The sequence below is a fragment of the Rhinoderma darwinii genome, chromosome 1 (genome assembly GCF_050947455.1).
Source record: "Rhinoderma darwinii isolate aRhiDar2 chromosome 1, aRhiDar2.hap1, whole genome shotgun sequence".
NCBI classification, from domain to species: domain Eukaryota; kingdom Metazoa; phylum Chordata; class Amphibia; order Anura; family Rhinodermatidae; genus Rhinoderma; species Rhinoderma darwinii.
The window spans coordinates 568,417,910-568,435,107 of NC_134687.1; the positions used below are offsets into that span (position 1 = coordinate 568,417,910).

General features: G+C 40.7%; 1 protein-coding gene across 3 annotated transcripts in view; it reads right to left on the reverse strand.

Moving 5' to 3' along the window:
• Positions 1 to 17,198, reverse strand: part of ERBIN (erbb2 interacting protein) — a 218,832-nt gene that overhangs the window by 26,911 nt on the left and 174,723 nt on the right. For all 3 annotated transcript variants that reach the window (XM_075839003.1, XM_075838990.1, XM_075838997.1), the window contains 7 exons: positions 16,294 to 16,423; positions 8,852 to 8,967; positions 7,742 to 7,811; positions 6,335 to 6,434; positions 4,249 to 4,370; positions 1,892 to 2,065; positions 394 to 576 (listed from right to left, as the gene is read on the reverse strand). In XM_075839003.1, coding sequence (XP_075695118.1) covers positions 394 to 576; positions 1,892 to 2,065; positions 4,249 to 4,370; positions 6,335 to 6,434; positions 7,742 to 7,811; positions 8,852 to 8,967; positions 16,294 to 16,423 — 895 coding nt within the window. The remainder of the gene's footprint in view (positions 1 to 393; positions 577 to 1,891; positions 2,066 to 4,248; positions 4,371 to 6,334; positions 6,435 to 7,741; positions 7,812 to 8,851; positions 8,968 to 16,293; positions 16,424 to 17,198) is intronic.

Below are 17,198 nucleotides of genomic sequence, written 5' to 3' on the forward strand. Positions count from 1 at the left end.
ACTCATAGCTGAGCGATCATCCTGTGAACAACACAGGGAGAACTTTCAAACTACTAGTTACAATAAGTAGATGTTTTCAGGAGAACCGACACTAAATCACTGATGAATACAACGTTATTCTTGATGAATGACTCAATGTGCTTGATCTACAGAAAAAAATTACTTATTGCTCTCAAATCACAGTTGCGGCCTTAGGTTAGTTATCGGAGAGAACAATAATTTCCAGGCAGGTCTTTTCTATACAACACACTAAGTACTATATGGTCATATATATGGTGAAATAATGGTGTAAGAGACATTATCTCTATTCCTAATGTATTGAGCATTCATTGTTATGCATTTGTTAGACCTGCATACTCATTACGACAGTAGGGCACATGACAATAGACATACCTCAAGTGTCTCGTCATGGTTGACAACAGTTTTTGAATTCCAGAGGTTTTTAGGAAGATTACTTGGTTGTGAGTTTCCTATGGTGTTCTGAGGTTCTGGCTCATAAGGTTTCTGAATACAATTCCCCACAATATTATTTTCCTTTTCTTCTTTATCACTTTTAGCTGAGACAGGTTCCGTAACCTAGGCACGACCAAAATTAAAATAAAACCATTTCCATTAGGACTATTAAAATTATTGGAAGAGCAATCAGTCCTTATGTTGTGGTCAGTTAGGATCTAAGAACATGGCCATATTACCAATTCTGGTTATGGTGCCACAAACAATAAGCCACTGCTGTGGGCCATTCTGTACCTCGGTGTGCCTGTGAATTTATACATAATCTATAAGAAAAAAATAAATCATAGCATGCTCCAAAACATGCAATATTACAAAGATATTTCCACCTAGAAGCATTACTTTTAGGGGAATATATGGTGCCTTGTGTAGGCTACATAAGGTGGCACACGGAGATCTCATGAGTCCATAATACAGACTTGTAGGGACTGCCATAAAGGCACTGCCGTGTGCATAGATCCTTACACATTGGGGCAGATTTATTAATGCGGTCTAAGTTTTGGACAGCGTAAACTTAGACAAGAAAGTCAGAAAATGTACCAAAGTGGTGCACGATGTCTGACAAATTTGGCACATCTAGCTAGATTTGCTAAAAACTTCTCTCTTCCTTATACCACTTATTAGTTGGCTTAGTGTATGCCAGTTTTTTGTGCCAACATTTTGGTGCATTTTTGCGCACTGCGTCACATTTTAAGCCACACCCATTTCCGCAAGATCACACCCCTTTCCCACCAGACCACGCCCCTTGTTGAGCATATCTAAAACCTTTAACAAACGTGGCGCACATCATGTATGACAGAATTCTGGCTCAATTGGAATAGTAAATCTCCCCCAATAATTATTCATCCGCCTGAAAAGGCAACACATCCATTAGCAGTATTTACTCCTGAATATCAATTCATTTATCATAAGGTCAGCTAGTTTTGAAGCATAAACATGAAGTGGGAACATGCCAGGTACTGGCAGGACTGTGCCAACTGTGCTCCTGAGACAAACTGACAAAAAGTCCATCTTTTGACATCAACCCATGTTTCAAGGTAGATTACTAATTGACTCTAAATAAACATTTTTAATCAATTATTCTAAGAACCCCAGGACAATCCAACAGGTAATTGACATAATAATAAACCATGGCACACGTGGTAGGGTCAACGCATTATTAATGCTAAAGAGGTGGTATACTTTGTTTTCTTCTAAGTGAACTGAAGTGAAGACATGTACCGCTCTATCATAGAGATTTATCAAAAACTGGTGCAAAGGGAAAAGTAGGGGAATTGCCCATTACAAACAACCAGATAGTTTTTGTTATTTTTAATTTGGAAAGGGCCTCTAAATAAATAGTTCTATAAAGATCTTCCCCAGCTTTCATAATGTGCTCAACCTTTATTCCGGTGTCCTTCATGTGCTGCTGTTGGGCTTCATTTTGCTTCATTTCTTTATTGGCTTCCTCAGCCTTCTCTTCATCTTTTAACCGGTGCACAATGGTCTGTACGGTCTTCACCATGTTTTTCAACTCATCAGGGTATGGTGTAGGATATCTCTTCAAATTACCTTCCTGAATTGAAAAAACAAACATGCAATTGAGAAGTTCCGTTTGCTATCACAATTAAGCCAACAAATTCTTCCATCTTTAACATAGGCTACACAAAGTCGGCCACAGTAAAGGCCCTATTACACTGGCCCATTTCGGCTGGTGCAACGAGTGACCATCAACGAGACAACTCGTTACTCCGATCGCTCGTCCCCATACATTATCATCATTTCGGCAGCACACCTCCCAACAAATCCACCGTCCAACAGCACCAGTGTACGACAACAGATGAGGGTGCACGCCCCAGGGACCCGATTCATGTCCCTTCTGGATAGAAAAATAGAAAGCACTCCAAAACGTAGTGAAGAAAAGGGAGCTTTATTAGCCCTGGTGCTACATTTCGACTCAAAACACTAGAGCCTTTCTCAAGCCTGGCTTAAGAAAGGCTCTAGTGTTTTGAGACTAAACGTACTATCACGGTTCTCACCGGTTCGTTTGTGGATCCTGTGTGTCGTCCGGAAGATGGTGCTAGTAACCCAGGGCAACGCTTGGCACAGCAGGTTTAGAGGCAGTCGGATGTATAGGCCAGAAGTCAGGACAGGCAGCAGACGTCGTTACGGGTATCGATAGCAATAGGTCAAGGCAGGCGGCAGGCAATGTTAGTCAAGTTCAGGCAGAAGTCAAAAACGGGAAATTCAGACAAAGGCAAAAGGCAAGAAAACAGGGAACCAGGGTACAGGGAAGCTCACGGGGAACTTGGTTGAACAAGCAAGGATTGAGAGGAAGGAGGATCCTTAAATAGGAAGTCTAGGAATTTTGGCACACGTTGGCCCTTTAAGAAGAAAAGATTCAGCGCACCCGCTAGTGGCTTCAGCCACACATAGTGGATGACGCCCGTGGAGGGAGGTGAGAGATGCAGTTACCGGACGACGCCCAGAGCCTGCAGAGCATCTGGATCGGGTAAGTGGAGCTCGGGATGAGCATGAGGAAATGGGAGGGTGCAGGAACCAGAGCAGAGACCGTGGAAGAGGCGGGGAACGGCGCGGCAGCCGTTACACGTAGCACCAGGGCTAATAAAGCTCCCCTTTCTTTATTAAGTTTTGGAGTGCTGCCTATTTTGAATTCCTGTTTACACAGGGAGATGTGCTGCCGACAACGATAATACTTTAGCTTTTTTAAAACGATATGATCAGCAGATGAACGTTTGCTCATTCATCTGCTGATCGCTGCCCTGTTTACACAGGGCAATTTTAGGCAGCGAGCGTTCTATGAACGCTTGTCTGCCCAATAATTGGCCAGTGTCAAAGGGCCTTAAGACAACTTGCACACATGACCATATTTTTGCGGCTGCAATTTATCCGCATTTTTGTGGATAAATTGCAGACCCATTATTTTCTGTGGCCCCATGCACACGTGCCGTGATTTACACAGATGGGGACCGAAAATCCGGATTGCAAAAACTCAGGACAACTCATTTTACAGTCCGGACTTCCGGTTTCACCAATACTGGTGAAATATTGTGGATCAGTGATTCCGGATGACACAACGATGCACAACAAAGGTTATTTGTAGTCTGACGGACCCATTGTTTTGCGGACATCAAAACCAATACGGTTGTGTTCATGAGGCCTTACTGGTAAAATCTTGGTAAATCCGCAAAAAGTGACATTTTTTGTCATGGTTGCAAATTTTTTTCCTTATATGGATACAATGAAGATGTGTCAGAGTCCCTTAATGTTAGAGATGGTGTTTTCCATTTTCCACTATGCCTCTCTGATAATTATTTTAGCACACCCAGGATAGGTCAACATTGTAAAAATGATCGAACTCATCCACCCTGCAAGAATTATTTAATAGTGACCACAGACTTTAAATCCAGATGTAATTCTACCCGGACAATAGTGTCCTTTATCTTATGCAATCTAAAGTGCTGTACTCAAGATGTGACCATGATGTTAAGAATATCCAGATGGCACCATGTATGTCAAGGTTTCGACACACCTGAGTTTTTAACTTTTGCTTATGAGAGTAGAATATTTGGTGTAAATATTAGATGTTACCACTTGCTTTAAGAGTAAACATCATAGAGGTCAAGTGTGAGGTAGCTGTGCAAAATCGATGTCCGTACCCGTATCTTATTTGTATTAAATGCAATTAGATGGACACAATATGGCTGCTTCAACAAGTTCAAGTAAGTGAATACTGACCCGGGCTGGAACTTCCCGCTCATCCTTGTCATCATCGCACTCAAAGGCAACCTGTGCACGCTGCTTCCTCTGCTCCTCCCACAACGACGGGTTAAAGCTCTCATTATCAGAAGAGAAGATGACTGTGCAACAAACACAAAATAAGTCGCCATTACAACACTGCTCAACTCATGCTTCCTCCAAGACCGTTAAGCTGCCAGCTTTAGAAGAATAATGTTGTCATTGTTTAATATCGATAATGGATGACATTATACCTCAATAGAAAATGAAGGATGAGATTTCATTAAAATAAAACCAAACTGCTAATATATGCTCCCCATAGCTAGCGGCCCGGGGAAGTGGCATGACTTTTTTAAGGGATTCTCAGACATTTTGAAAAGTATTAAACCAGCAATTTCAAACATTCTCATCTTATATTCCGCTGTAATTTGGCTCCCAAGCTACATCTCTACAAACATGCGCACTTGGATCAGCCATGGGTACGGATTTATTTCAATATGACAAGTTGGCAAGCCAATACCAGACATCTATGGCGGTGCTCATCTTCCAGTGAAACATTTCAACCCCTGACAGCAAACATTTTGGGACAGTCTGGCTTCCCCATACATATTAGATTTCTGGCCATTCCCACCTAAATCAGCAGGTTCAGCTCCCATTTATTTTTAATGTGTATGGCATATATAGTGACCCTTTACCCTACCAAAAATATACATTTGCATGTGAAGTTTAAAACCATAAGTACAGTCACAAAGGGCACATTATATCAATGTAATAACAGTACATTCCCTACATTCTTGTTAAGGAGGAAATACAAAAATAATGACCAGACTTAAATATACAGAATTGCAGTGTTAGTGGAAAGTGTGCACCTGTTATGTGAAGAAGACAAAATACAGATTATAAAAGAGGGGGCTGCTCTCAATTGCCTTTTGTCCATCTGGTAGCGAATGATTAATCTGCAAGGTAAACATCTAACATTCCTTTGTGTGGTGGCAGGGAGATCAAATGCAGCAGATTGTTATCACAGAACAAAGCACAATTCTACGCCTGCTTGAGCATGAACTATACCCAGTAGCCTGCGAGAACAACAAGTCCAGCCACGGAACAATAGCCACAAAAGTCCAACTCTCGTAATGAATCTGTACATTAACAATCATTGACATCTAAGCAGGTTCAATAATGTACTGATGCCAGTTTTCTGGCATAAACACATTGTAAAGTATGGTGTCAGGGCCAATCTTATTAGAAAAAAGTAGGCAAGGCTTCAGAGCTGTGCTGAGATCGACTCATTTCTTAAATGTTTTCAGACACCAGATCCGATCTGTCATTGCATGCACCCTGTTGGATACGGTGCTCCCCCATTAGAGTAAAGTGAAACTTCAGTTTAGTGCCATATTAAAAGGGGTTGTCTATTTTATACAAAACATTTTTAAATATTTTTTATTAGGGAGATCTTGAGTTCCCCTGTTTAAGATGCTTTAGGTAGCCTTGTGCTTTCAATAGCGGTCAACCAAATGATCGTTCGGCCAACAGCTATTCCTAACAAAGAGAGTAAGCCACTACCAGACAACTCTGGCGGCCAGGATATCTCCCTTAAGTAGCAAAGGATCAGACGTTGCAGTTCAACAGGTGAGCGTTGAAAGGCCCCCAAACACATTGGAGGGTTCTGGCAACATTTCTAGTACTACAAGGAGCTTCTCTCACTCTGGGGGGACCCGGTATGGTCCAGTATTACACAGACAGTACATTGACTGCAATGTGAATTATGTAATGCTTCATTTCCCCAATGGTGGCGCTGCAGGGAAATTGAACACTTGCTGCTGGGTTACCCATTAGTTTATATTTGATCGCTGGGGATCTCGAAAGCGGGTCACCCTGACATTAGCTTTTCATCAGTCGACCTCACAAAAAAGAATTGTCCAAAGTAAATTACCAATTTTAGAAGGAATTCTGTAAATATCAACACACTAACATAAAGGTATTAACAGTATAACGCCTAAAATGATAATTATGGGATTGTTGATGATTGTAAATGGAGTGATTGAGTTAATGACCTAATATAAAGAAAAAACAAAATACTCCTTACTGTCATCAGTCCTTGGTTGTTGTGGGAACATATAGTTAGTTAAGACTGTCTTCTGTGTGTCCGGGTCAGTCTCCTTCTGCAGTGGGATAAGTGGCTTGGACTGAAAATGAACACACTTGGTGAATGCAAGACAGCAAGACTGAGGAGGTCAAAAGAGACAATGGTAAAGGACCATGTCCTATTTTCTCTCAAAGGGCTTATATAGTGGATTAATTTAGAACATTAATTGCATGATGAGGACAAAATTTATAGACATTTGACCTTCTATTCATTAAAATATTTTTCTAAAACCAAAATACAGATGCAGATAATTCAGCTTGTATGGCTTTTTCAGCTTTATACAGTACATCTGTAGCAGACATCTTGATCGCCCCAATGCTCATTAGGAATCATATAGGCTGTGACCTGGATGTGTATGGTCAGCTTTACATTTCATATAGGATTAACTCTACCTTTTATGGGATTTTATGGACGGTTACTGTAAGGTAGCAATATATCTATGATATGTAATAACATATACATTTATTTAACTATCACGTGTGATTATTATCGATCGTTGTAGAGTCCTATCGTTGGAAAATTGCTCATGCCAAATGAATCTGCATCCCATCAATAGAAGACTAGACTAGGCCACAGATCAAAATAGAGATCGATCAGCGATTTGTTATTTTAATTTATGGTGTTTTCCAGAACGACAACCTTCACAGACCGACCGTCTGAAATCACTAATGAATGGCCAACTAAGAAGCCATACAAAACCACACTTGCCATTTTTTTTAAAGGGCTATTCCAGCCGTTACTATTCCATTTACCGAAACGGCTTCTGGTCAAACCTATATTTTGCTCAGTGTGTATATATTCTATGGGGAGAGGGGTGTGAACCGCTACCATACAAGGCTGGGCTGCGGGTTATTTCCCCTGAGAACAAAAGGATCGTGCGTGCTGAAATCAAACTACTTGATCCTGTTATCCCGCAACATCGACCGTCGGGGGAGAGTCGGGAGACCCTCAAACACATTAGATGGTTGGCTGGTCCTGGACTAGTCTGAAATATGTACTAATTTGGAAGGTGTGAAGGAAATAATAAATCTTTCATTGCATTGTTAAAGTGATTCTTATAGTTTTGAATGAATGCACTTAGAGAAAAGGTTTCAGCATGATGATAGAACACAATGTATCGAGGACAAACACGATTCAGTTTTCGTGTGCATAAGTGCATAACCTCCTACTGTCTCTGCACACAATGCATTCCAAGTAAACGACTTCTACAGACACACACACACACAGCTCTCCCTCCCTCGGAGAGTCCTGTCATTTAGATGTGACGCTCTATATTTCATAAGACACTGGGGACACAGAGAAAGCATAGTGGGAAAAGGTCGCTTCCAGGGAAAGTGTAACCCCCACCTGATTATCTGACAGCCACATTGCTGTGAGTTGCTGCAGTCTTGTGAAGCTAAAGGGCAAATTCTTCAGTCTGTGGATAAAAAAAAACCAAATAAAGTTGACAAAGGGAATTATTTTTGAGTATTTGTAATAAAAGTTACAACAACATAATACGTTTTGCAGTTAACAGATCAGGGTTCAAGCAATTACTGGACTTCCAATGCATTTGTATGTATGTTTTTGGCTGACTATGGCAGATGTATGAATTCACCAGCAATGATCCTAGACTAGTATGGGAAATGATAAAACGGTGACCACAGAGATGCTGTGAAAGCATGGTTGAAAAAGGCTGGGTTATAGCCGAAACGACGCATGTTGGAATAACTACACCTGTTTTTTCACTATCTTCTGTATGGACTGTGTGCCGTTACCATTTTTGACTTTGCTTGTTGATATTGTATGGGTGAGTCAGACCAAGCTTATCAGGCGACGTGCATCAGAATGTCTTCACAAAGTTCTGCTGAAGCTTCATGCACAGGACCGTGCCTGTAATTACGACCCATAACTACGGGCCATGCTTCCATTAAAAAAGTATAGGAGCACGGTCCGTAAAATAAAAAAAATAGGATGTGTCCTATTTTTTTTCGGCAGGTTTCTATGGCACGGACACCCTCCCGTAGACATACGGGAAGGTGTCCATCGGACATAGGAATGAATGGGCCCGTAATTATGGGCGATTTTACGGTCATGTGCATGGGACCTAATACTTGCTTTACTGTGGGGTTGTTTCGATGAGACATCTTTATATGTTTTCAGCTACTTACATACATCGTACAGCATGTAAGATAGGAATGAGGATGGAGCAGGGAAACTAAACTTGAGGGAACAGGGCAACTGACTGCGGTATGATAAATATGTAAGGTACTATATGTCTGTAACCCTGGCGTGTATATAACTGCACGTGTGTGATATATTTGTGTTATAGGATGTGCCACAGATTCTGCAGAAATTACAATGCTCAGCAGTAAAGTTCATGTACGTCAACCACAATCCCAGTTGAGTAATATATTATGAGACTCACTGAACAACATAGATTCTGCATTTACTATACTAATAAAGTGCATCACTCACTTGTTGTCACTCAGGTTAATGACCTTTAGTTTCTGCATATCTCCCATTTCCGCTGGGAGAGATTCCAATTTGTTAGAATGTAGGAACATCACAGTGGCGTTTCTCCAGTTTCCAATCTATTCAAGTGGCAAAAAAATACTTGATATATAAAACCACTGCAAATGTAAGTATTAAGTGACAGAATTTAACAGTCTCATTTCCAAGTTACTCCAGTAAATGATTGTATGGTTAGTACGCATGTCGGACATCTGTACTTATTTGCAGCCTGTTGCCAGCAGCACTCTTACGGACTCTGACTTTGCCGTTTGGTTGAGTTAATCAGACCGTCTGGTATAAATCTCACGATGAAACGGTTTTCATTGTAATCTTAGTAAGGTGAATTTAAAATGGACTGATCAGCTTTCCAGTCTATTTTAGTAAATGCCTGCATTCCCCATAAAATAATAATTCTGTAGAATTTTTTTCTTAGAAATGCTTTGTGCCGTTGCTCTGATTATTCCTCCTGGAAAGCTATGAAGAAATTTACACCTGGGCGTAACCATTCTCCTTTGGCAATAGGATGGTGTGTCCCTTCAGAATGTGACCCAGTAAGCGCTGATTGGACAGTATCACATGGTGTAGGGACACATCCCATTGACAAGGGTAAAGGGAACACCCAGTTACCAATTTATTAATTTCCAGAAGGAATAACAGAGGAGGGTTCTAAGAAAAGATGCTCCAGAAAAGTTATTTTATGGGGAACGCAAGTATTTACTAAAAAAGACATGTCAGGGGAACTGACCGTTCCTCTTTAACAAATCTCTTTTGTGAATAATGCATTTAATTTAGAAGGATGGACACAAGTAAAAATAAGGTCATGATGTAGCCCCTTTATAACCCTCAGAGGTTTACACAAGTATCTGTGTGAGGAGAACCACGGACTGATAGAAATAAAGATGTTAAACAGTTCAGTATGCACTTGAAATAAGGTCTGGTTCTGCTTAGCAAGGTCAGGAATTAGAGGTTGGCAGCCAGAACACAATTGAAGGCTTTTAAATATACAGTCTTATTGGCACAAGATGTACCATCACTTACATTCACATGCCCAGACTCCCCTACATAGGAAACTGTACAAACCATGTCAAGAAGGATAAAAGTAAGCAGTAAGCGCCCACCGGATTTACATCTCAGCGCAGTATTTAGGCACAGATTGCTTAAGGCCTTAGACTAAAGGGGTTGTCCAGGATCAGAAAAATGGGTCTGCTTTTTTCCAGAAACAGCGTCACGCTGATCTATGGGCTATGACTGGTATTGCAACCCAGCCCATATTGACTTGAATGGTAATGAGCTGCAATACCAGACACTGCCCATGGACAAGATTGCAGCAGTTTCCAAAAAACAAAAGCAGACACACTTTTCAATCCTGTAAAACCCCCATGCACGCAACGTGTGAACTGACCCTTAAAGTCTGGCTTTCATAGGTGCGAAACGCGTGTTGTGGCAGTAAAATATGGCTCATGGTGGGTGAAGTATGTGGTATCATAAGGTCTTTTTTGGTGTGATGCTATATAATACTATTGATGCGATTGCGGTTTGACCATGGTCCTAGGATGTGTAATTTTGGCATACATGTGGTGATGCATATATAAATTTGATCGATATCTATTGATCTTTATTTATTGATATCTGTATGCATAGTACCACCATTGTTGCCCTGCCTTATGATTAAACACTGTCATTTCATGTACTGTTTGTACATTTTGTTTTTATGGGTGTAATTTTTAAATAGTCTTGATCAACTGTGGTGTTTGTCTCTAATAAAAGATTTTTGTATTTCTCTATCAAATGATTGATGTGGTCTTACTGTAGCATTCAAGGGAAGTTTTTTGGTGTTCGTGCTTTTGCGGCCGCAATTCCCCCGAAAATCCATGGGAGAATTACGGCCCCATTAATTTCTTTGGGCCCATGCACACGACCGTAGTTTCCATGGTCCGTGCATGGCCCAGGAGCCTGGACCGCAGAAAGAACAGACATGTCTTATTAAGGCTCATAGAAAATAATGGACGCGGCCACGTGCACGGCCCACGATTTGCTGGTGACACTCTGCGGCCGGCCGACCCAAAAATCAAGGCCGTGCACATGGCTACGGTCGTGGGCATGAGGCCTTAGATTGGAGCTCACACAGGGTGGATACGTTGCATGAAAGCATGCAGCGTATCCACCCTGTGTGCTGCAGGGTATTCCGGGCAAACTGCTATTTGTTGCAGGATTTACCTCCCCATTGAATTCAATGGGGAAAAACCGCAACAAATAAACAGCATTTACTCAAATTCAAATGACATGCTGTGGAATAAAATGCTGCACCGTAAGTTCTGAGCGTTTTTTCCACTCAGTATTTATGCAGCGTGTGGATGAGATTTGTTTTATCTCATCCACTTTGCTGCTACTGTATTTGCTGCGGATTTTCCGCTACTTATTCCATTGCGGAAAAAACGCAGTATTTACGCAACCTGTGAACTGACCCTTAACCCCTTAGTGTCTAAGCCTGTTTTGGCCTTCAGGACCAGCCCCATTTTTGCAAATCTGACATGTGTCACTTTATGTGGTAATAACTCCAGAATGCTTTTACCTATCCAAGCGATTCTGGGATTGTTTTCTCGTGACATGTTGTACTTTATGATACTGAAAAAATTTTGTCATTAAATTCAATATTTATTTGTAAGAAACGCCAAGATTTAGAGAAAATTAGCAAAAATTAGCATTTTTCTAAATTTTAATGTATTTACTTGTAAAACAGATAGTAATACCACACAAAATACATACTAGTTTATATTTCCCATATGTCTACTTTATGTTTGCGTCGTTTTTTGAACATTCTTTTATTTTTCTAGGACGTTACAAGGCTTAGAACTTTAGCAGCAATTTCTCATATTTTCAAGAAAATTTCAAAAGGCTATTTTTTCAGGGACCAGTTCAGTTCTGAAATGGCTTTGAGGGCCTTATATATTAGAAAGTCCCCATAAATCACCCCATTTTGAAAACTGCACCCATCAAAGTATTCAAAACAGCATTCACAAAGTATTTTAGCCCTTTAGGCGTTTCACAGGAATTAAAGCAATGTAGAGGTGAAATTTACAAATTTCATTTTTTTTCTTCAAAAATTCATTTGTAATACATTTTTTCTGTACCACAGAAGGTTTTACCCAAGAAATGCAACTCAATATTTATTGCCCAGATTCTGCAGTTTTTAGAAATACCCCACATGTGGCCCTAGCGCAGTCATGGACTGAAACACAGGCCTCAGAAGCAAAGGAGCACCTAGTGGATTTTGGGCCTCCTTTTTTTAGAATATATTTTAGGTACCATGTCAGGTGTGAGGAGGCCTTGTGCTGCCAAAACAGTGGAAACACCCCAAAAGTGACCCCATTTTGGAAACTATACCCCTCAAGGAATTTATCTATGGGTATAGTTAGCATTTTGAACCCACAGTTTTTTTGCTAAATTTATTTGAATTAGTATGTGAAGGTGAAAATCTACTTTTTTTGTGAAAAAATTAGGAAATTTTAAATTTTTACAAGGAATAAAGTAGAAAAAACACCCCAACATATGTAAAGCAATGTCTTCCGATTATAGCAATACCCCATATGTGGTAATAAATTGCTGTTTGGACCCACAGCAGGCCTCAGAAGAGAAGGAGCACCATTTGGATTTTGGATTTCTGATTTTGCTGGAATAGTTTTCAGTGCCGTGTCGCGTTTGCAATGCACTGGAGGGATGAAAACCGTGGAAACCCCCCCAATAGTGACCCCATTTTGGAAACTATACCCCTCAAGGAATTTATCTATGGGTATAGTTAGCATTTTGAACCCACAGTTTTTTTGCTAAATTTATTTGAATTAGTATGTGAAGATGAAAATCTACTTTTTTTCTGAAAAAAGGTAGCCATTTTTAATTTTTACAAGGAATAAAGGAGAAAAAGCGCCCCAACATTTGTAAAACAATTTCTCCTGATTACGTAAATACCCCATATGTGGTAATAAACTACTGTTTGGACCCACAGCAAGGCTCAGAACGGAAGGAGCGCTATTTGGCTTTTGGAGCTCAAATTTAGCTGGAATGTTTTTGGGTGTCATGTCGAATTTGCAAAGCCCCTGAGAGAGCGAAACAGTGGAAGCCCCCCAAAAGTAACCCCATTTGGGAAACTACACCACTTAAGGAATCTATCTAGGGGTATAGTGAGCATTTAGGCCCCACACGTCTTTTGCAGAATTTATTAGAATTAGGCCGTGAAATTAATATCAACATTATTTCCACTAAATTGTTGAATTTTTTCAATTTCACAAAGGATAAACGAGAAAAAGCACCCCAACATTTGTAAAGCAATTTCTCCCGAGTACGGCAATACCCCACGTGGTCATAAATGTTTTTTCATTAGAAAGTAATTAAGCCTTTACGAACTGATTCATGTTTTGCTTTTTCGTTTTTCCTCCCCGCTTTCCAAGAGCCACTACTTTTTTATTTTTCTGTCAATAGAGCGGTGTGGGGGCTTATTTTTTGCGGGACGAGCTGTCGTTTTTATTGGTACCATTTTTTGGTACGATGCCATATCGGTGGACATAAACGGCTGTTTGGGCACGCTGTAGGGCTCAGAAGGGAGGGACGCCATTTGGATTTTGGAGCGTATATTTTGCTTGGTAGTAGCTCTGGCGTTTTGCTGGTATTTCAGTTTATAATGTTGGGGCACATGTAGGCTGGGCAGAGTACATCAGGGGCATAATAAGAGGGTATAATAATGGTTGTAAATAAATAATAACCCACAGATATGTGTCCGGTGTCGCACTGATAAATGGCGCCCGATCTTATCCACTTTTGGAACACTCTGCACATTTTGCATCGCCATAATCTGGGAGCCTGAACTTTTTTTATTTTTTCACCACCGGAGCCGTGTGAGGGCTTATTTGTTGCGGGACAATCTGTAATTTTCATTGGTACCATTTTGGGGTACATGCGATTTTGTTGATCACTTTTTATTCAATTTTTCGGCAAGCCAGGTGACCAAAAACCATCAATTCTGACAATGATTTTTATTTATTTTTGACGGCGTTTACCCTGGGCTATAAATGACCATTATACTTTATTCTGCGGGTCGGTACGATTACGGTGATACCATATGTATATACGTTTTTTTATGTTTTGCAGCGTTTGAGCAATAAAATAACTTATTTAGAAAATAATGTATTTTCTGTGTCACCATATTCTGAGAGCCATAACTTTTTTATTTTTCAGTCAAAAAAGCTGTGTAAGGGCTTGTTTTTTGCGGGACGGGTTGTAGTTTGTATCGGTACTATTTTGGCGTACATGCGACTTTTTGATCACTTTTTATTACATATTTTGTGAGGGGTGGTGACCAAAAAATAGTGATTTTGGCATTGTTTTTCGTTTATTTTTTTTGCGGCGTTCACCGTGCGGGAAAAATAATATTATAGTTTTATAGTTGGGGTCGTTACGAACGCGGTGATACCCAATATGTGTACTTTTTTTTTACGTGTTCATTTTTTTTCCTATAATGAAAGACTTATTATAGGAAAAAAAGCATTTCATGTTTATGTCACTTATAACTTTTATTTTTACACTTTTTTAAAACATTTTTATTCTTTTTTTTACTTTTTTCACTTGTCCCACTAGGGGACACTTAGACTTGCAGCTCTGATCGCTGCTGGAATACATTACACTACACACGTAGTGTAATGCATTTCAACTGTCATTGTGACGTGGCAGTCACACTGACAGGAAGCCTACGACGACCACCCTCGGGGTGGTCCTCATAGGCTTCTGTACATGGCAACCCGGAAGCCATTGTCTGGCGTCCGGTTGCCATGGGTACCATCGCCAGCCCCCGTGATTTCACATGGGGGCTGCCGATCGGCGCTAAAGACCTTAATTGTGGCGTTCAAAATCGAGCGCCGCAATTAAGGGGTTAACTGCCGATATCAGCGGCGACAGGCCGCTGATCGGCAACGGGGAGAGCAGGGCTGACACACTGCACAGTTAACCGCCGCTGCGGTGTAGCGCCGCGCGGCGGTTAACTGTCAAAGCACTGACGTAACTGTACGTCAAGGTGCGCGAACTTACTGCTCACCATGACGTACAGTTACGTCATGGTGCGTTAAGGGGTTAAAGTATGGCTTTCATAGGTTTGTCAGCTCTTTAAAAATAAAGCAGAACACAGGTGCACGGCTCGTTACAGTATAGTTATCGGAGCTCTGTCCTCGAACGAGTCATGAACTTGTGTTTCCATCACATGACCAGGACAGATTTACAGATTTAAATGACAGCAAGAAGAGATCTTGATAGCAGTGAGGAAAACCGTTCTACCCCTTTAAGATAGAAAGAGAGGGGAATGAAATGAAAACAGGAAATTAAAACAAATTAAGTCCAAGTTAGCCATAGATTTATTCTGATTCTGTAGTACTAAGAGAAAAAGGGGCTACTGAACTTTCCGCACAGAGATTTTCTAAGGCCCAGTTCACAGAGTATTTTGGCGCTTTTTTTTGATGCGGAAACCTTACCAAAAAATGCCCGAAAACGCAAGCGGACAAAAACGCTCGCAGGAAAAAAAAAGCGACATGCTCTTTCTTCAGGCGTTTCCGTTTCTAAACTTCCCATTGACATCAATAGGAGGAATAGAAAGTGCTTTTCAAAAACGCAGCGAAAAAAGCTGCAAAAAACGCTGCAAAGAGGGCAGGCAGGTCAAAATGTGCCTCAAAATTCCTAGAAGAAATTTTGAGACACATTTTTCTGGATGCAAAAAAACTCTATGTGAACATACCCTTACACTCTGGGAAATCATGTGCTGTATGTGATGGACACCAAAACGATGGTCGTAGTCATCAGAGAATCAATGAGACATCAGAAGTGGCACAGATAAGACCAGAAGGAAGTCTTCGGACTCGCCAAATGTTCACCAAAATCCTCCTCACCGTTCACCCGCCCTCCTTAAAACAGTGCAGACGAACATATTATACCCATTCCATACTGTATATTGGGCCAGCGCACACCCAGTGGAGTCTATAAATTCTTTCTCGTAGGACTTGCCCACAACAGATAAAACCGAGAGGGCACATTATGCCAATACCCATCTCCTTTGAATAAAGCCATGAGATAAACCACAGTTCTGCTACAGCCAATCATGTTAGGTAGAATTACATCTCTCCTTTTCACTGCAGTACATAGATGAACTGACGGGTCATGTTGTTAGTCAATTAACAATCATTGAGAATTATGGAAGCAGTGATGGTAGACTAGGATGCCTGACAGACAGAAGTGATTCATCTGGGAGAAACGCGAAGAAGAGCTGCAAGCTAAAAACCTTTAGAAAGTCAGTATTTACTCGCTTACACTTCTACTGAAATTGATTCTAAAGCAATTCACACATTGCATGATGAATTAAACAGTCATTGCACCTCTGGGGGAAGTTGTGTTAAGAAGTTATGATCAGCAGCAAACGTCCGTATCTGAGAAAATTGCCCGATAGAGGAAGGTAAAGCTTCAATCTCATTGAAACTGCAATCCAGCTCTTCAAGGGAAACCAGCCTGGAGGGAGAAGATGTCGCCATTTAAATAACAAAGTATCCAAGTTTTAGAGCGCTTATATATAAAACTACACAGTACTGTTCAATTATATATTTAATAGTGTTAGAAGACCAGAAGCTCGCTGATAAAAATCATGAAATCATCGGGGGAGACGAGCTTTGTTCAGCTCTCCAATTCTCTAGAAGGAATAAAGTATTGTGATTAAAGAGACACTGAACCCAGAAATGAATGAAGGGGGTAAAAACCCAATCTGCATGATCCTTTTGTAGAAAACTGGGTCTTGTAAACAGAGATCTATTTACTCTTGGCCCTCGTTATCTTTCGCTTGGCAATTTTCGCAGTCTATCAAATCTGTATGAATGTTCCTGACTCTCCCAGGACGGCAATTGTCAAAGTATTGGGCATGTTGGATTTCAACGTGCCGTATCCTTTGTTTCTGGCAGTGGCGCATTGCCTTCTCTACCCATTGAAATAAATATGTACACTCGGCTATGCATGTTTATGGTGGAATCGGGTGAAATAGCTGTTCGCTTATTTCTTGGGTATTTCTTATTTGTCCAGGTCTTGTTACCAAATTCAAGGCAGTTTGGAACAGGAACATCTTAGGCTAAAGGGACATTGAACCTGCCAGCTGTCCTGACATGTCTGTAATACATTAAATTCCCCATTAAGTAACATTGCTGGAACATCTTTTCTTAGATCTCTGCATCGTGGCGTGCCTCTGTTATTACTCCTGTTGACAATTGGGTAATACCATTCTCCTTGTCAAAGTGGT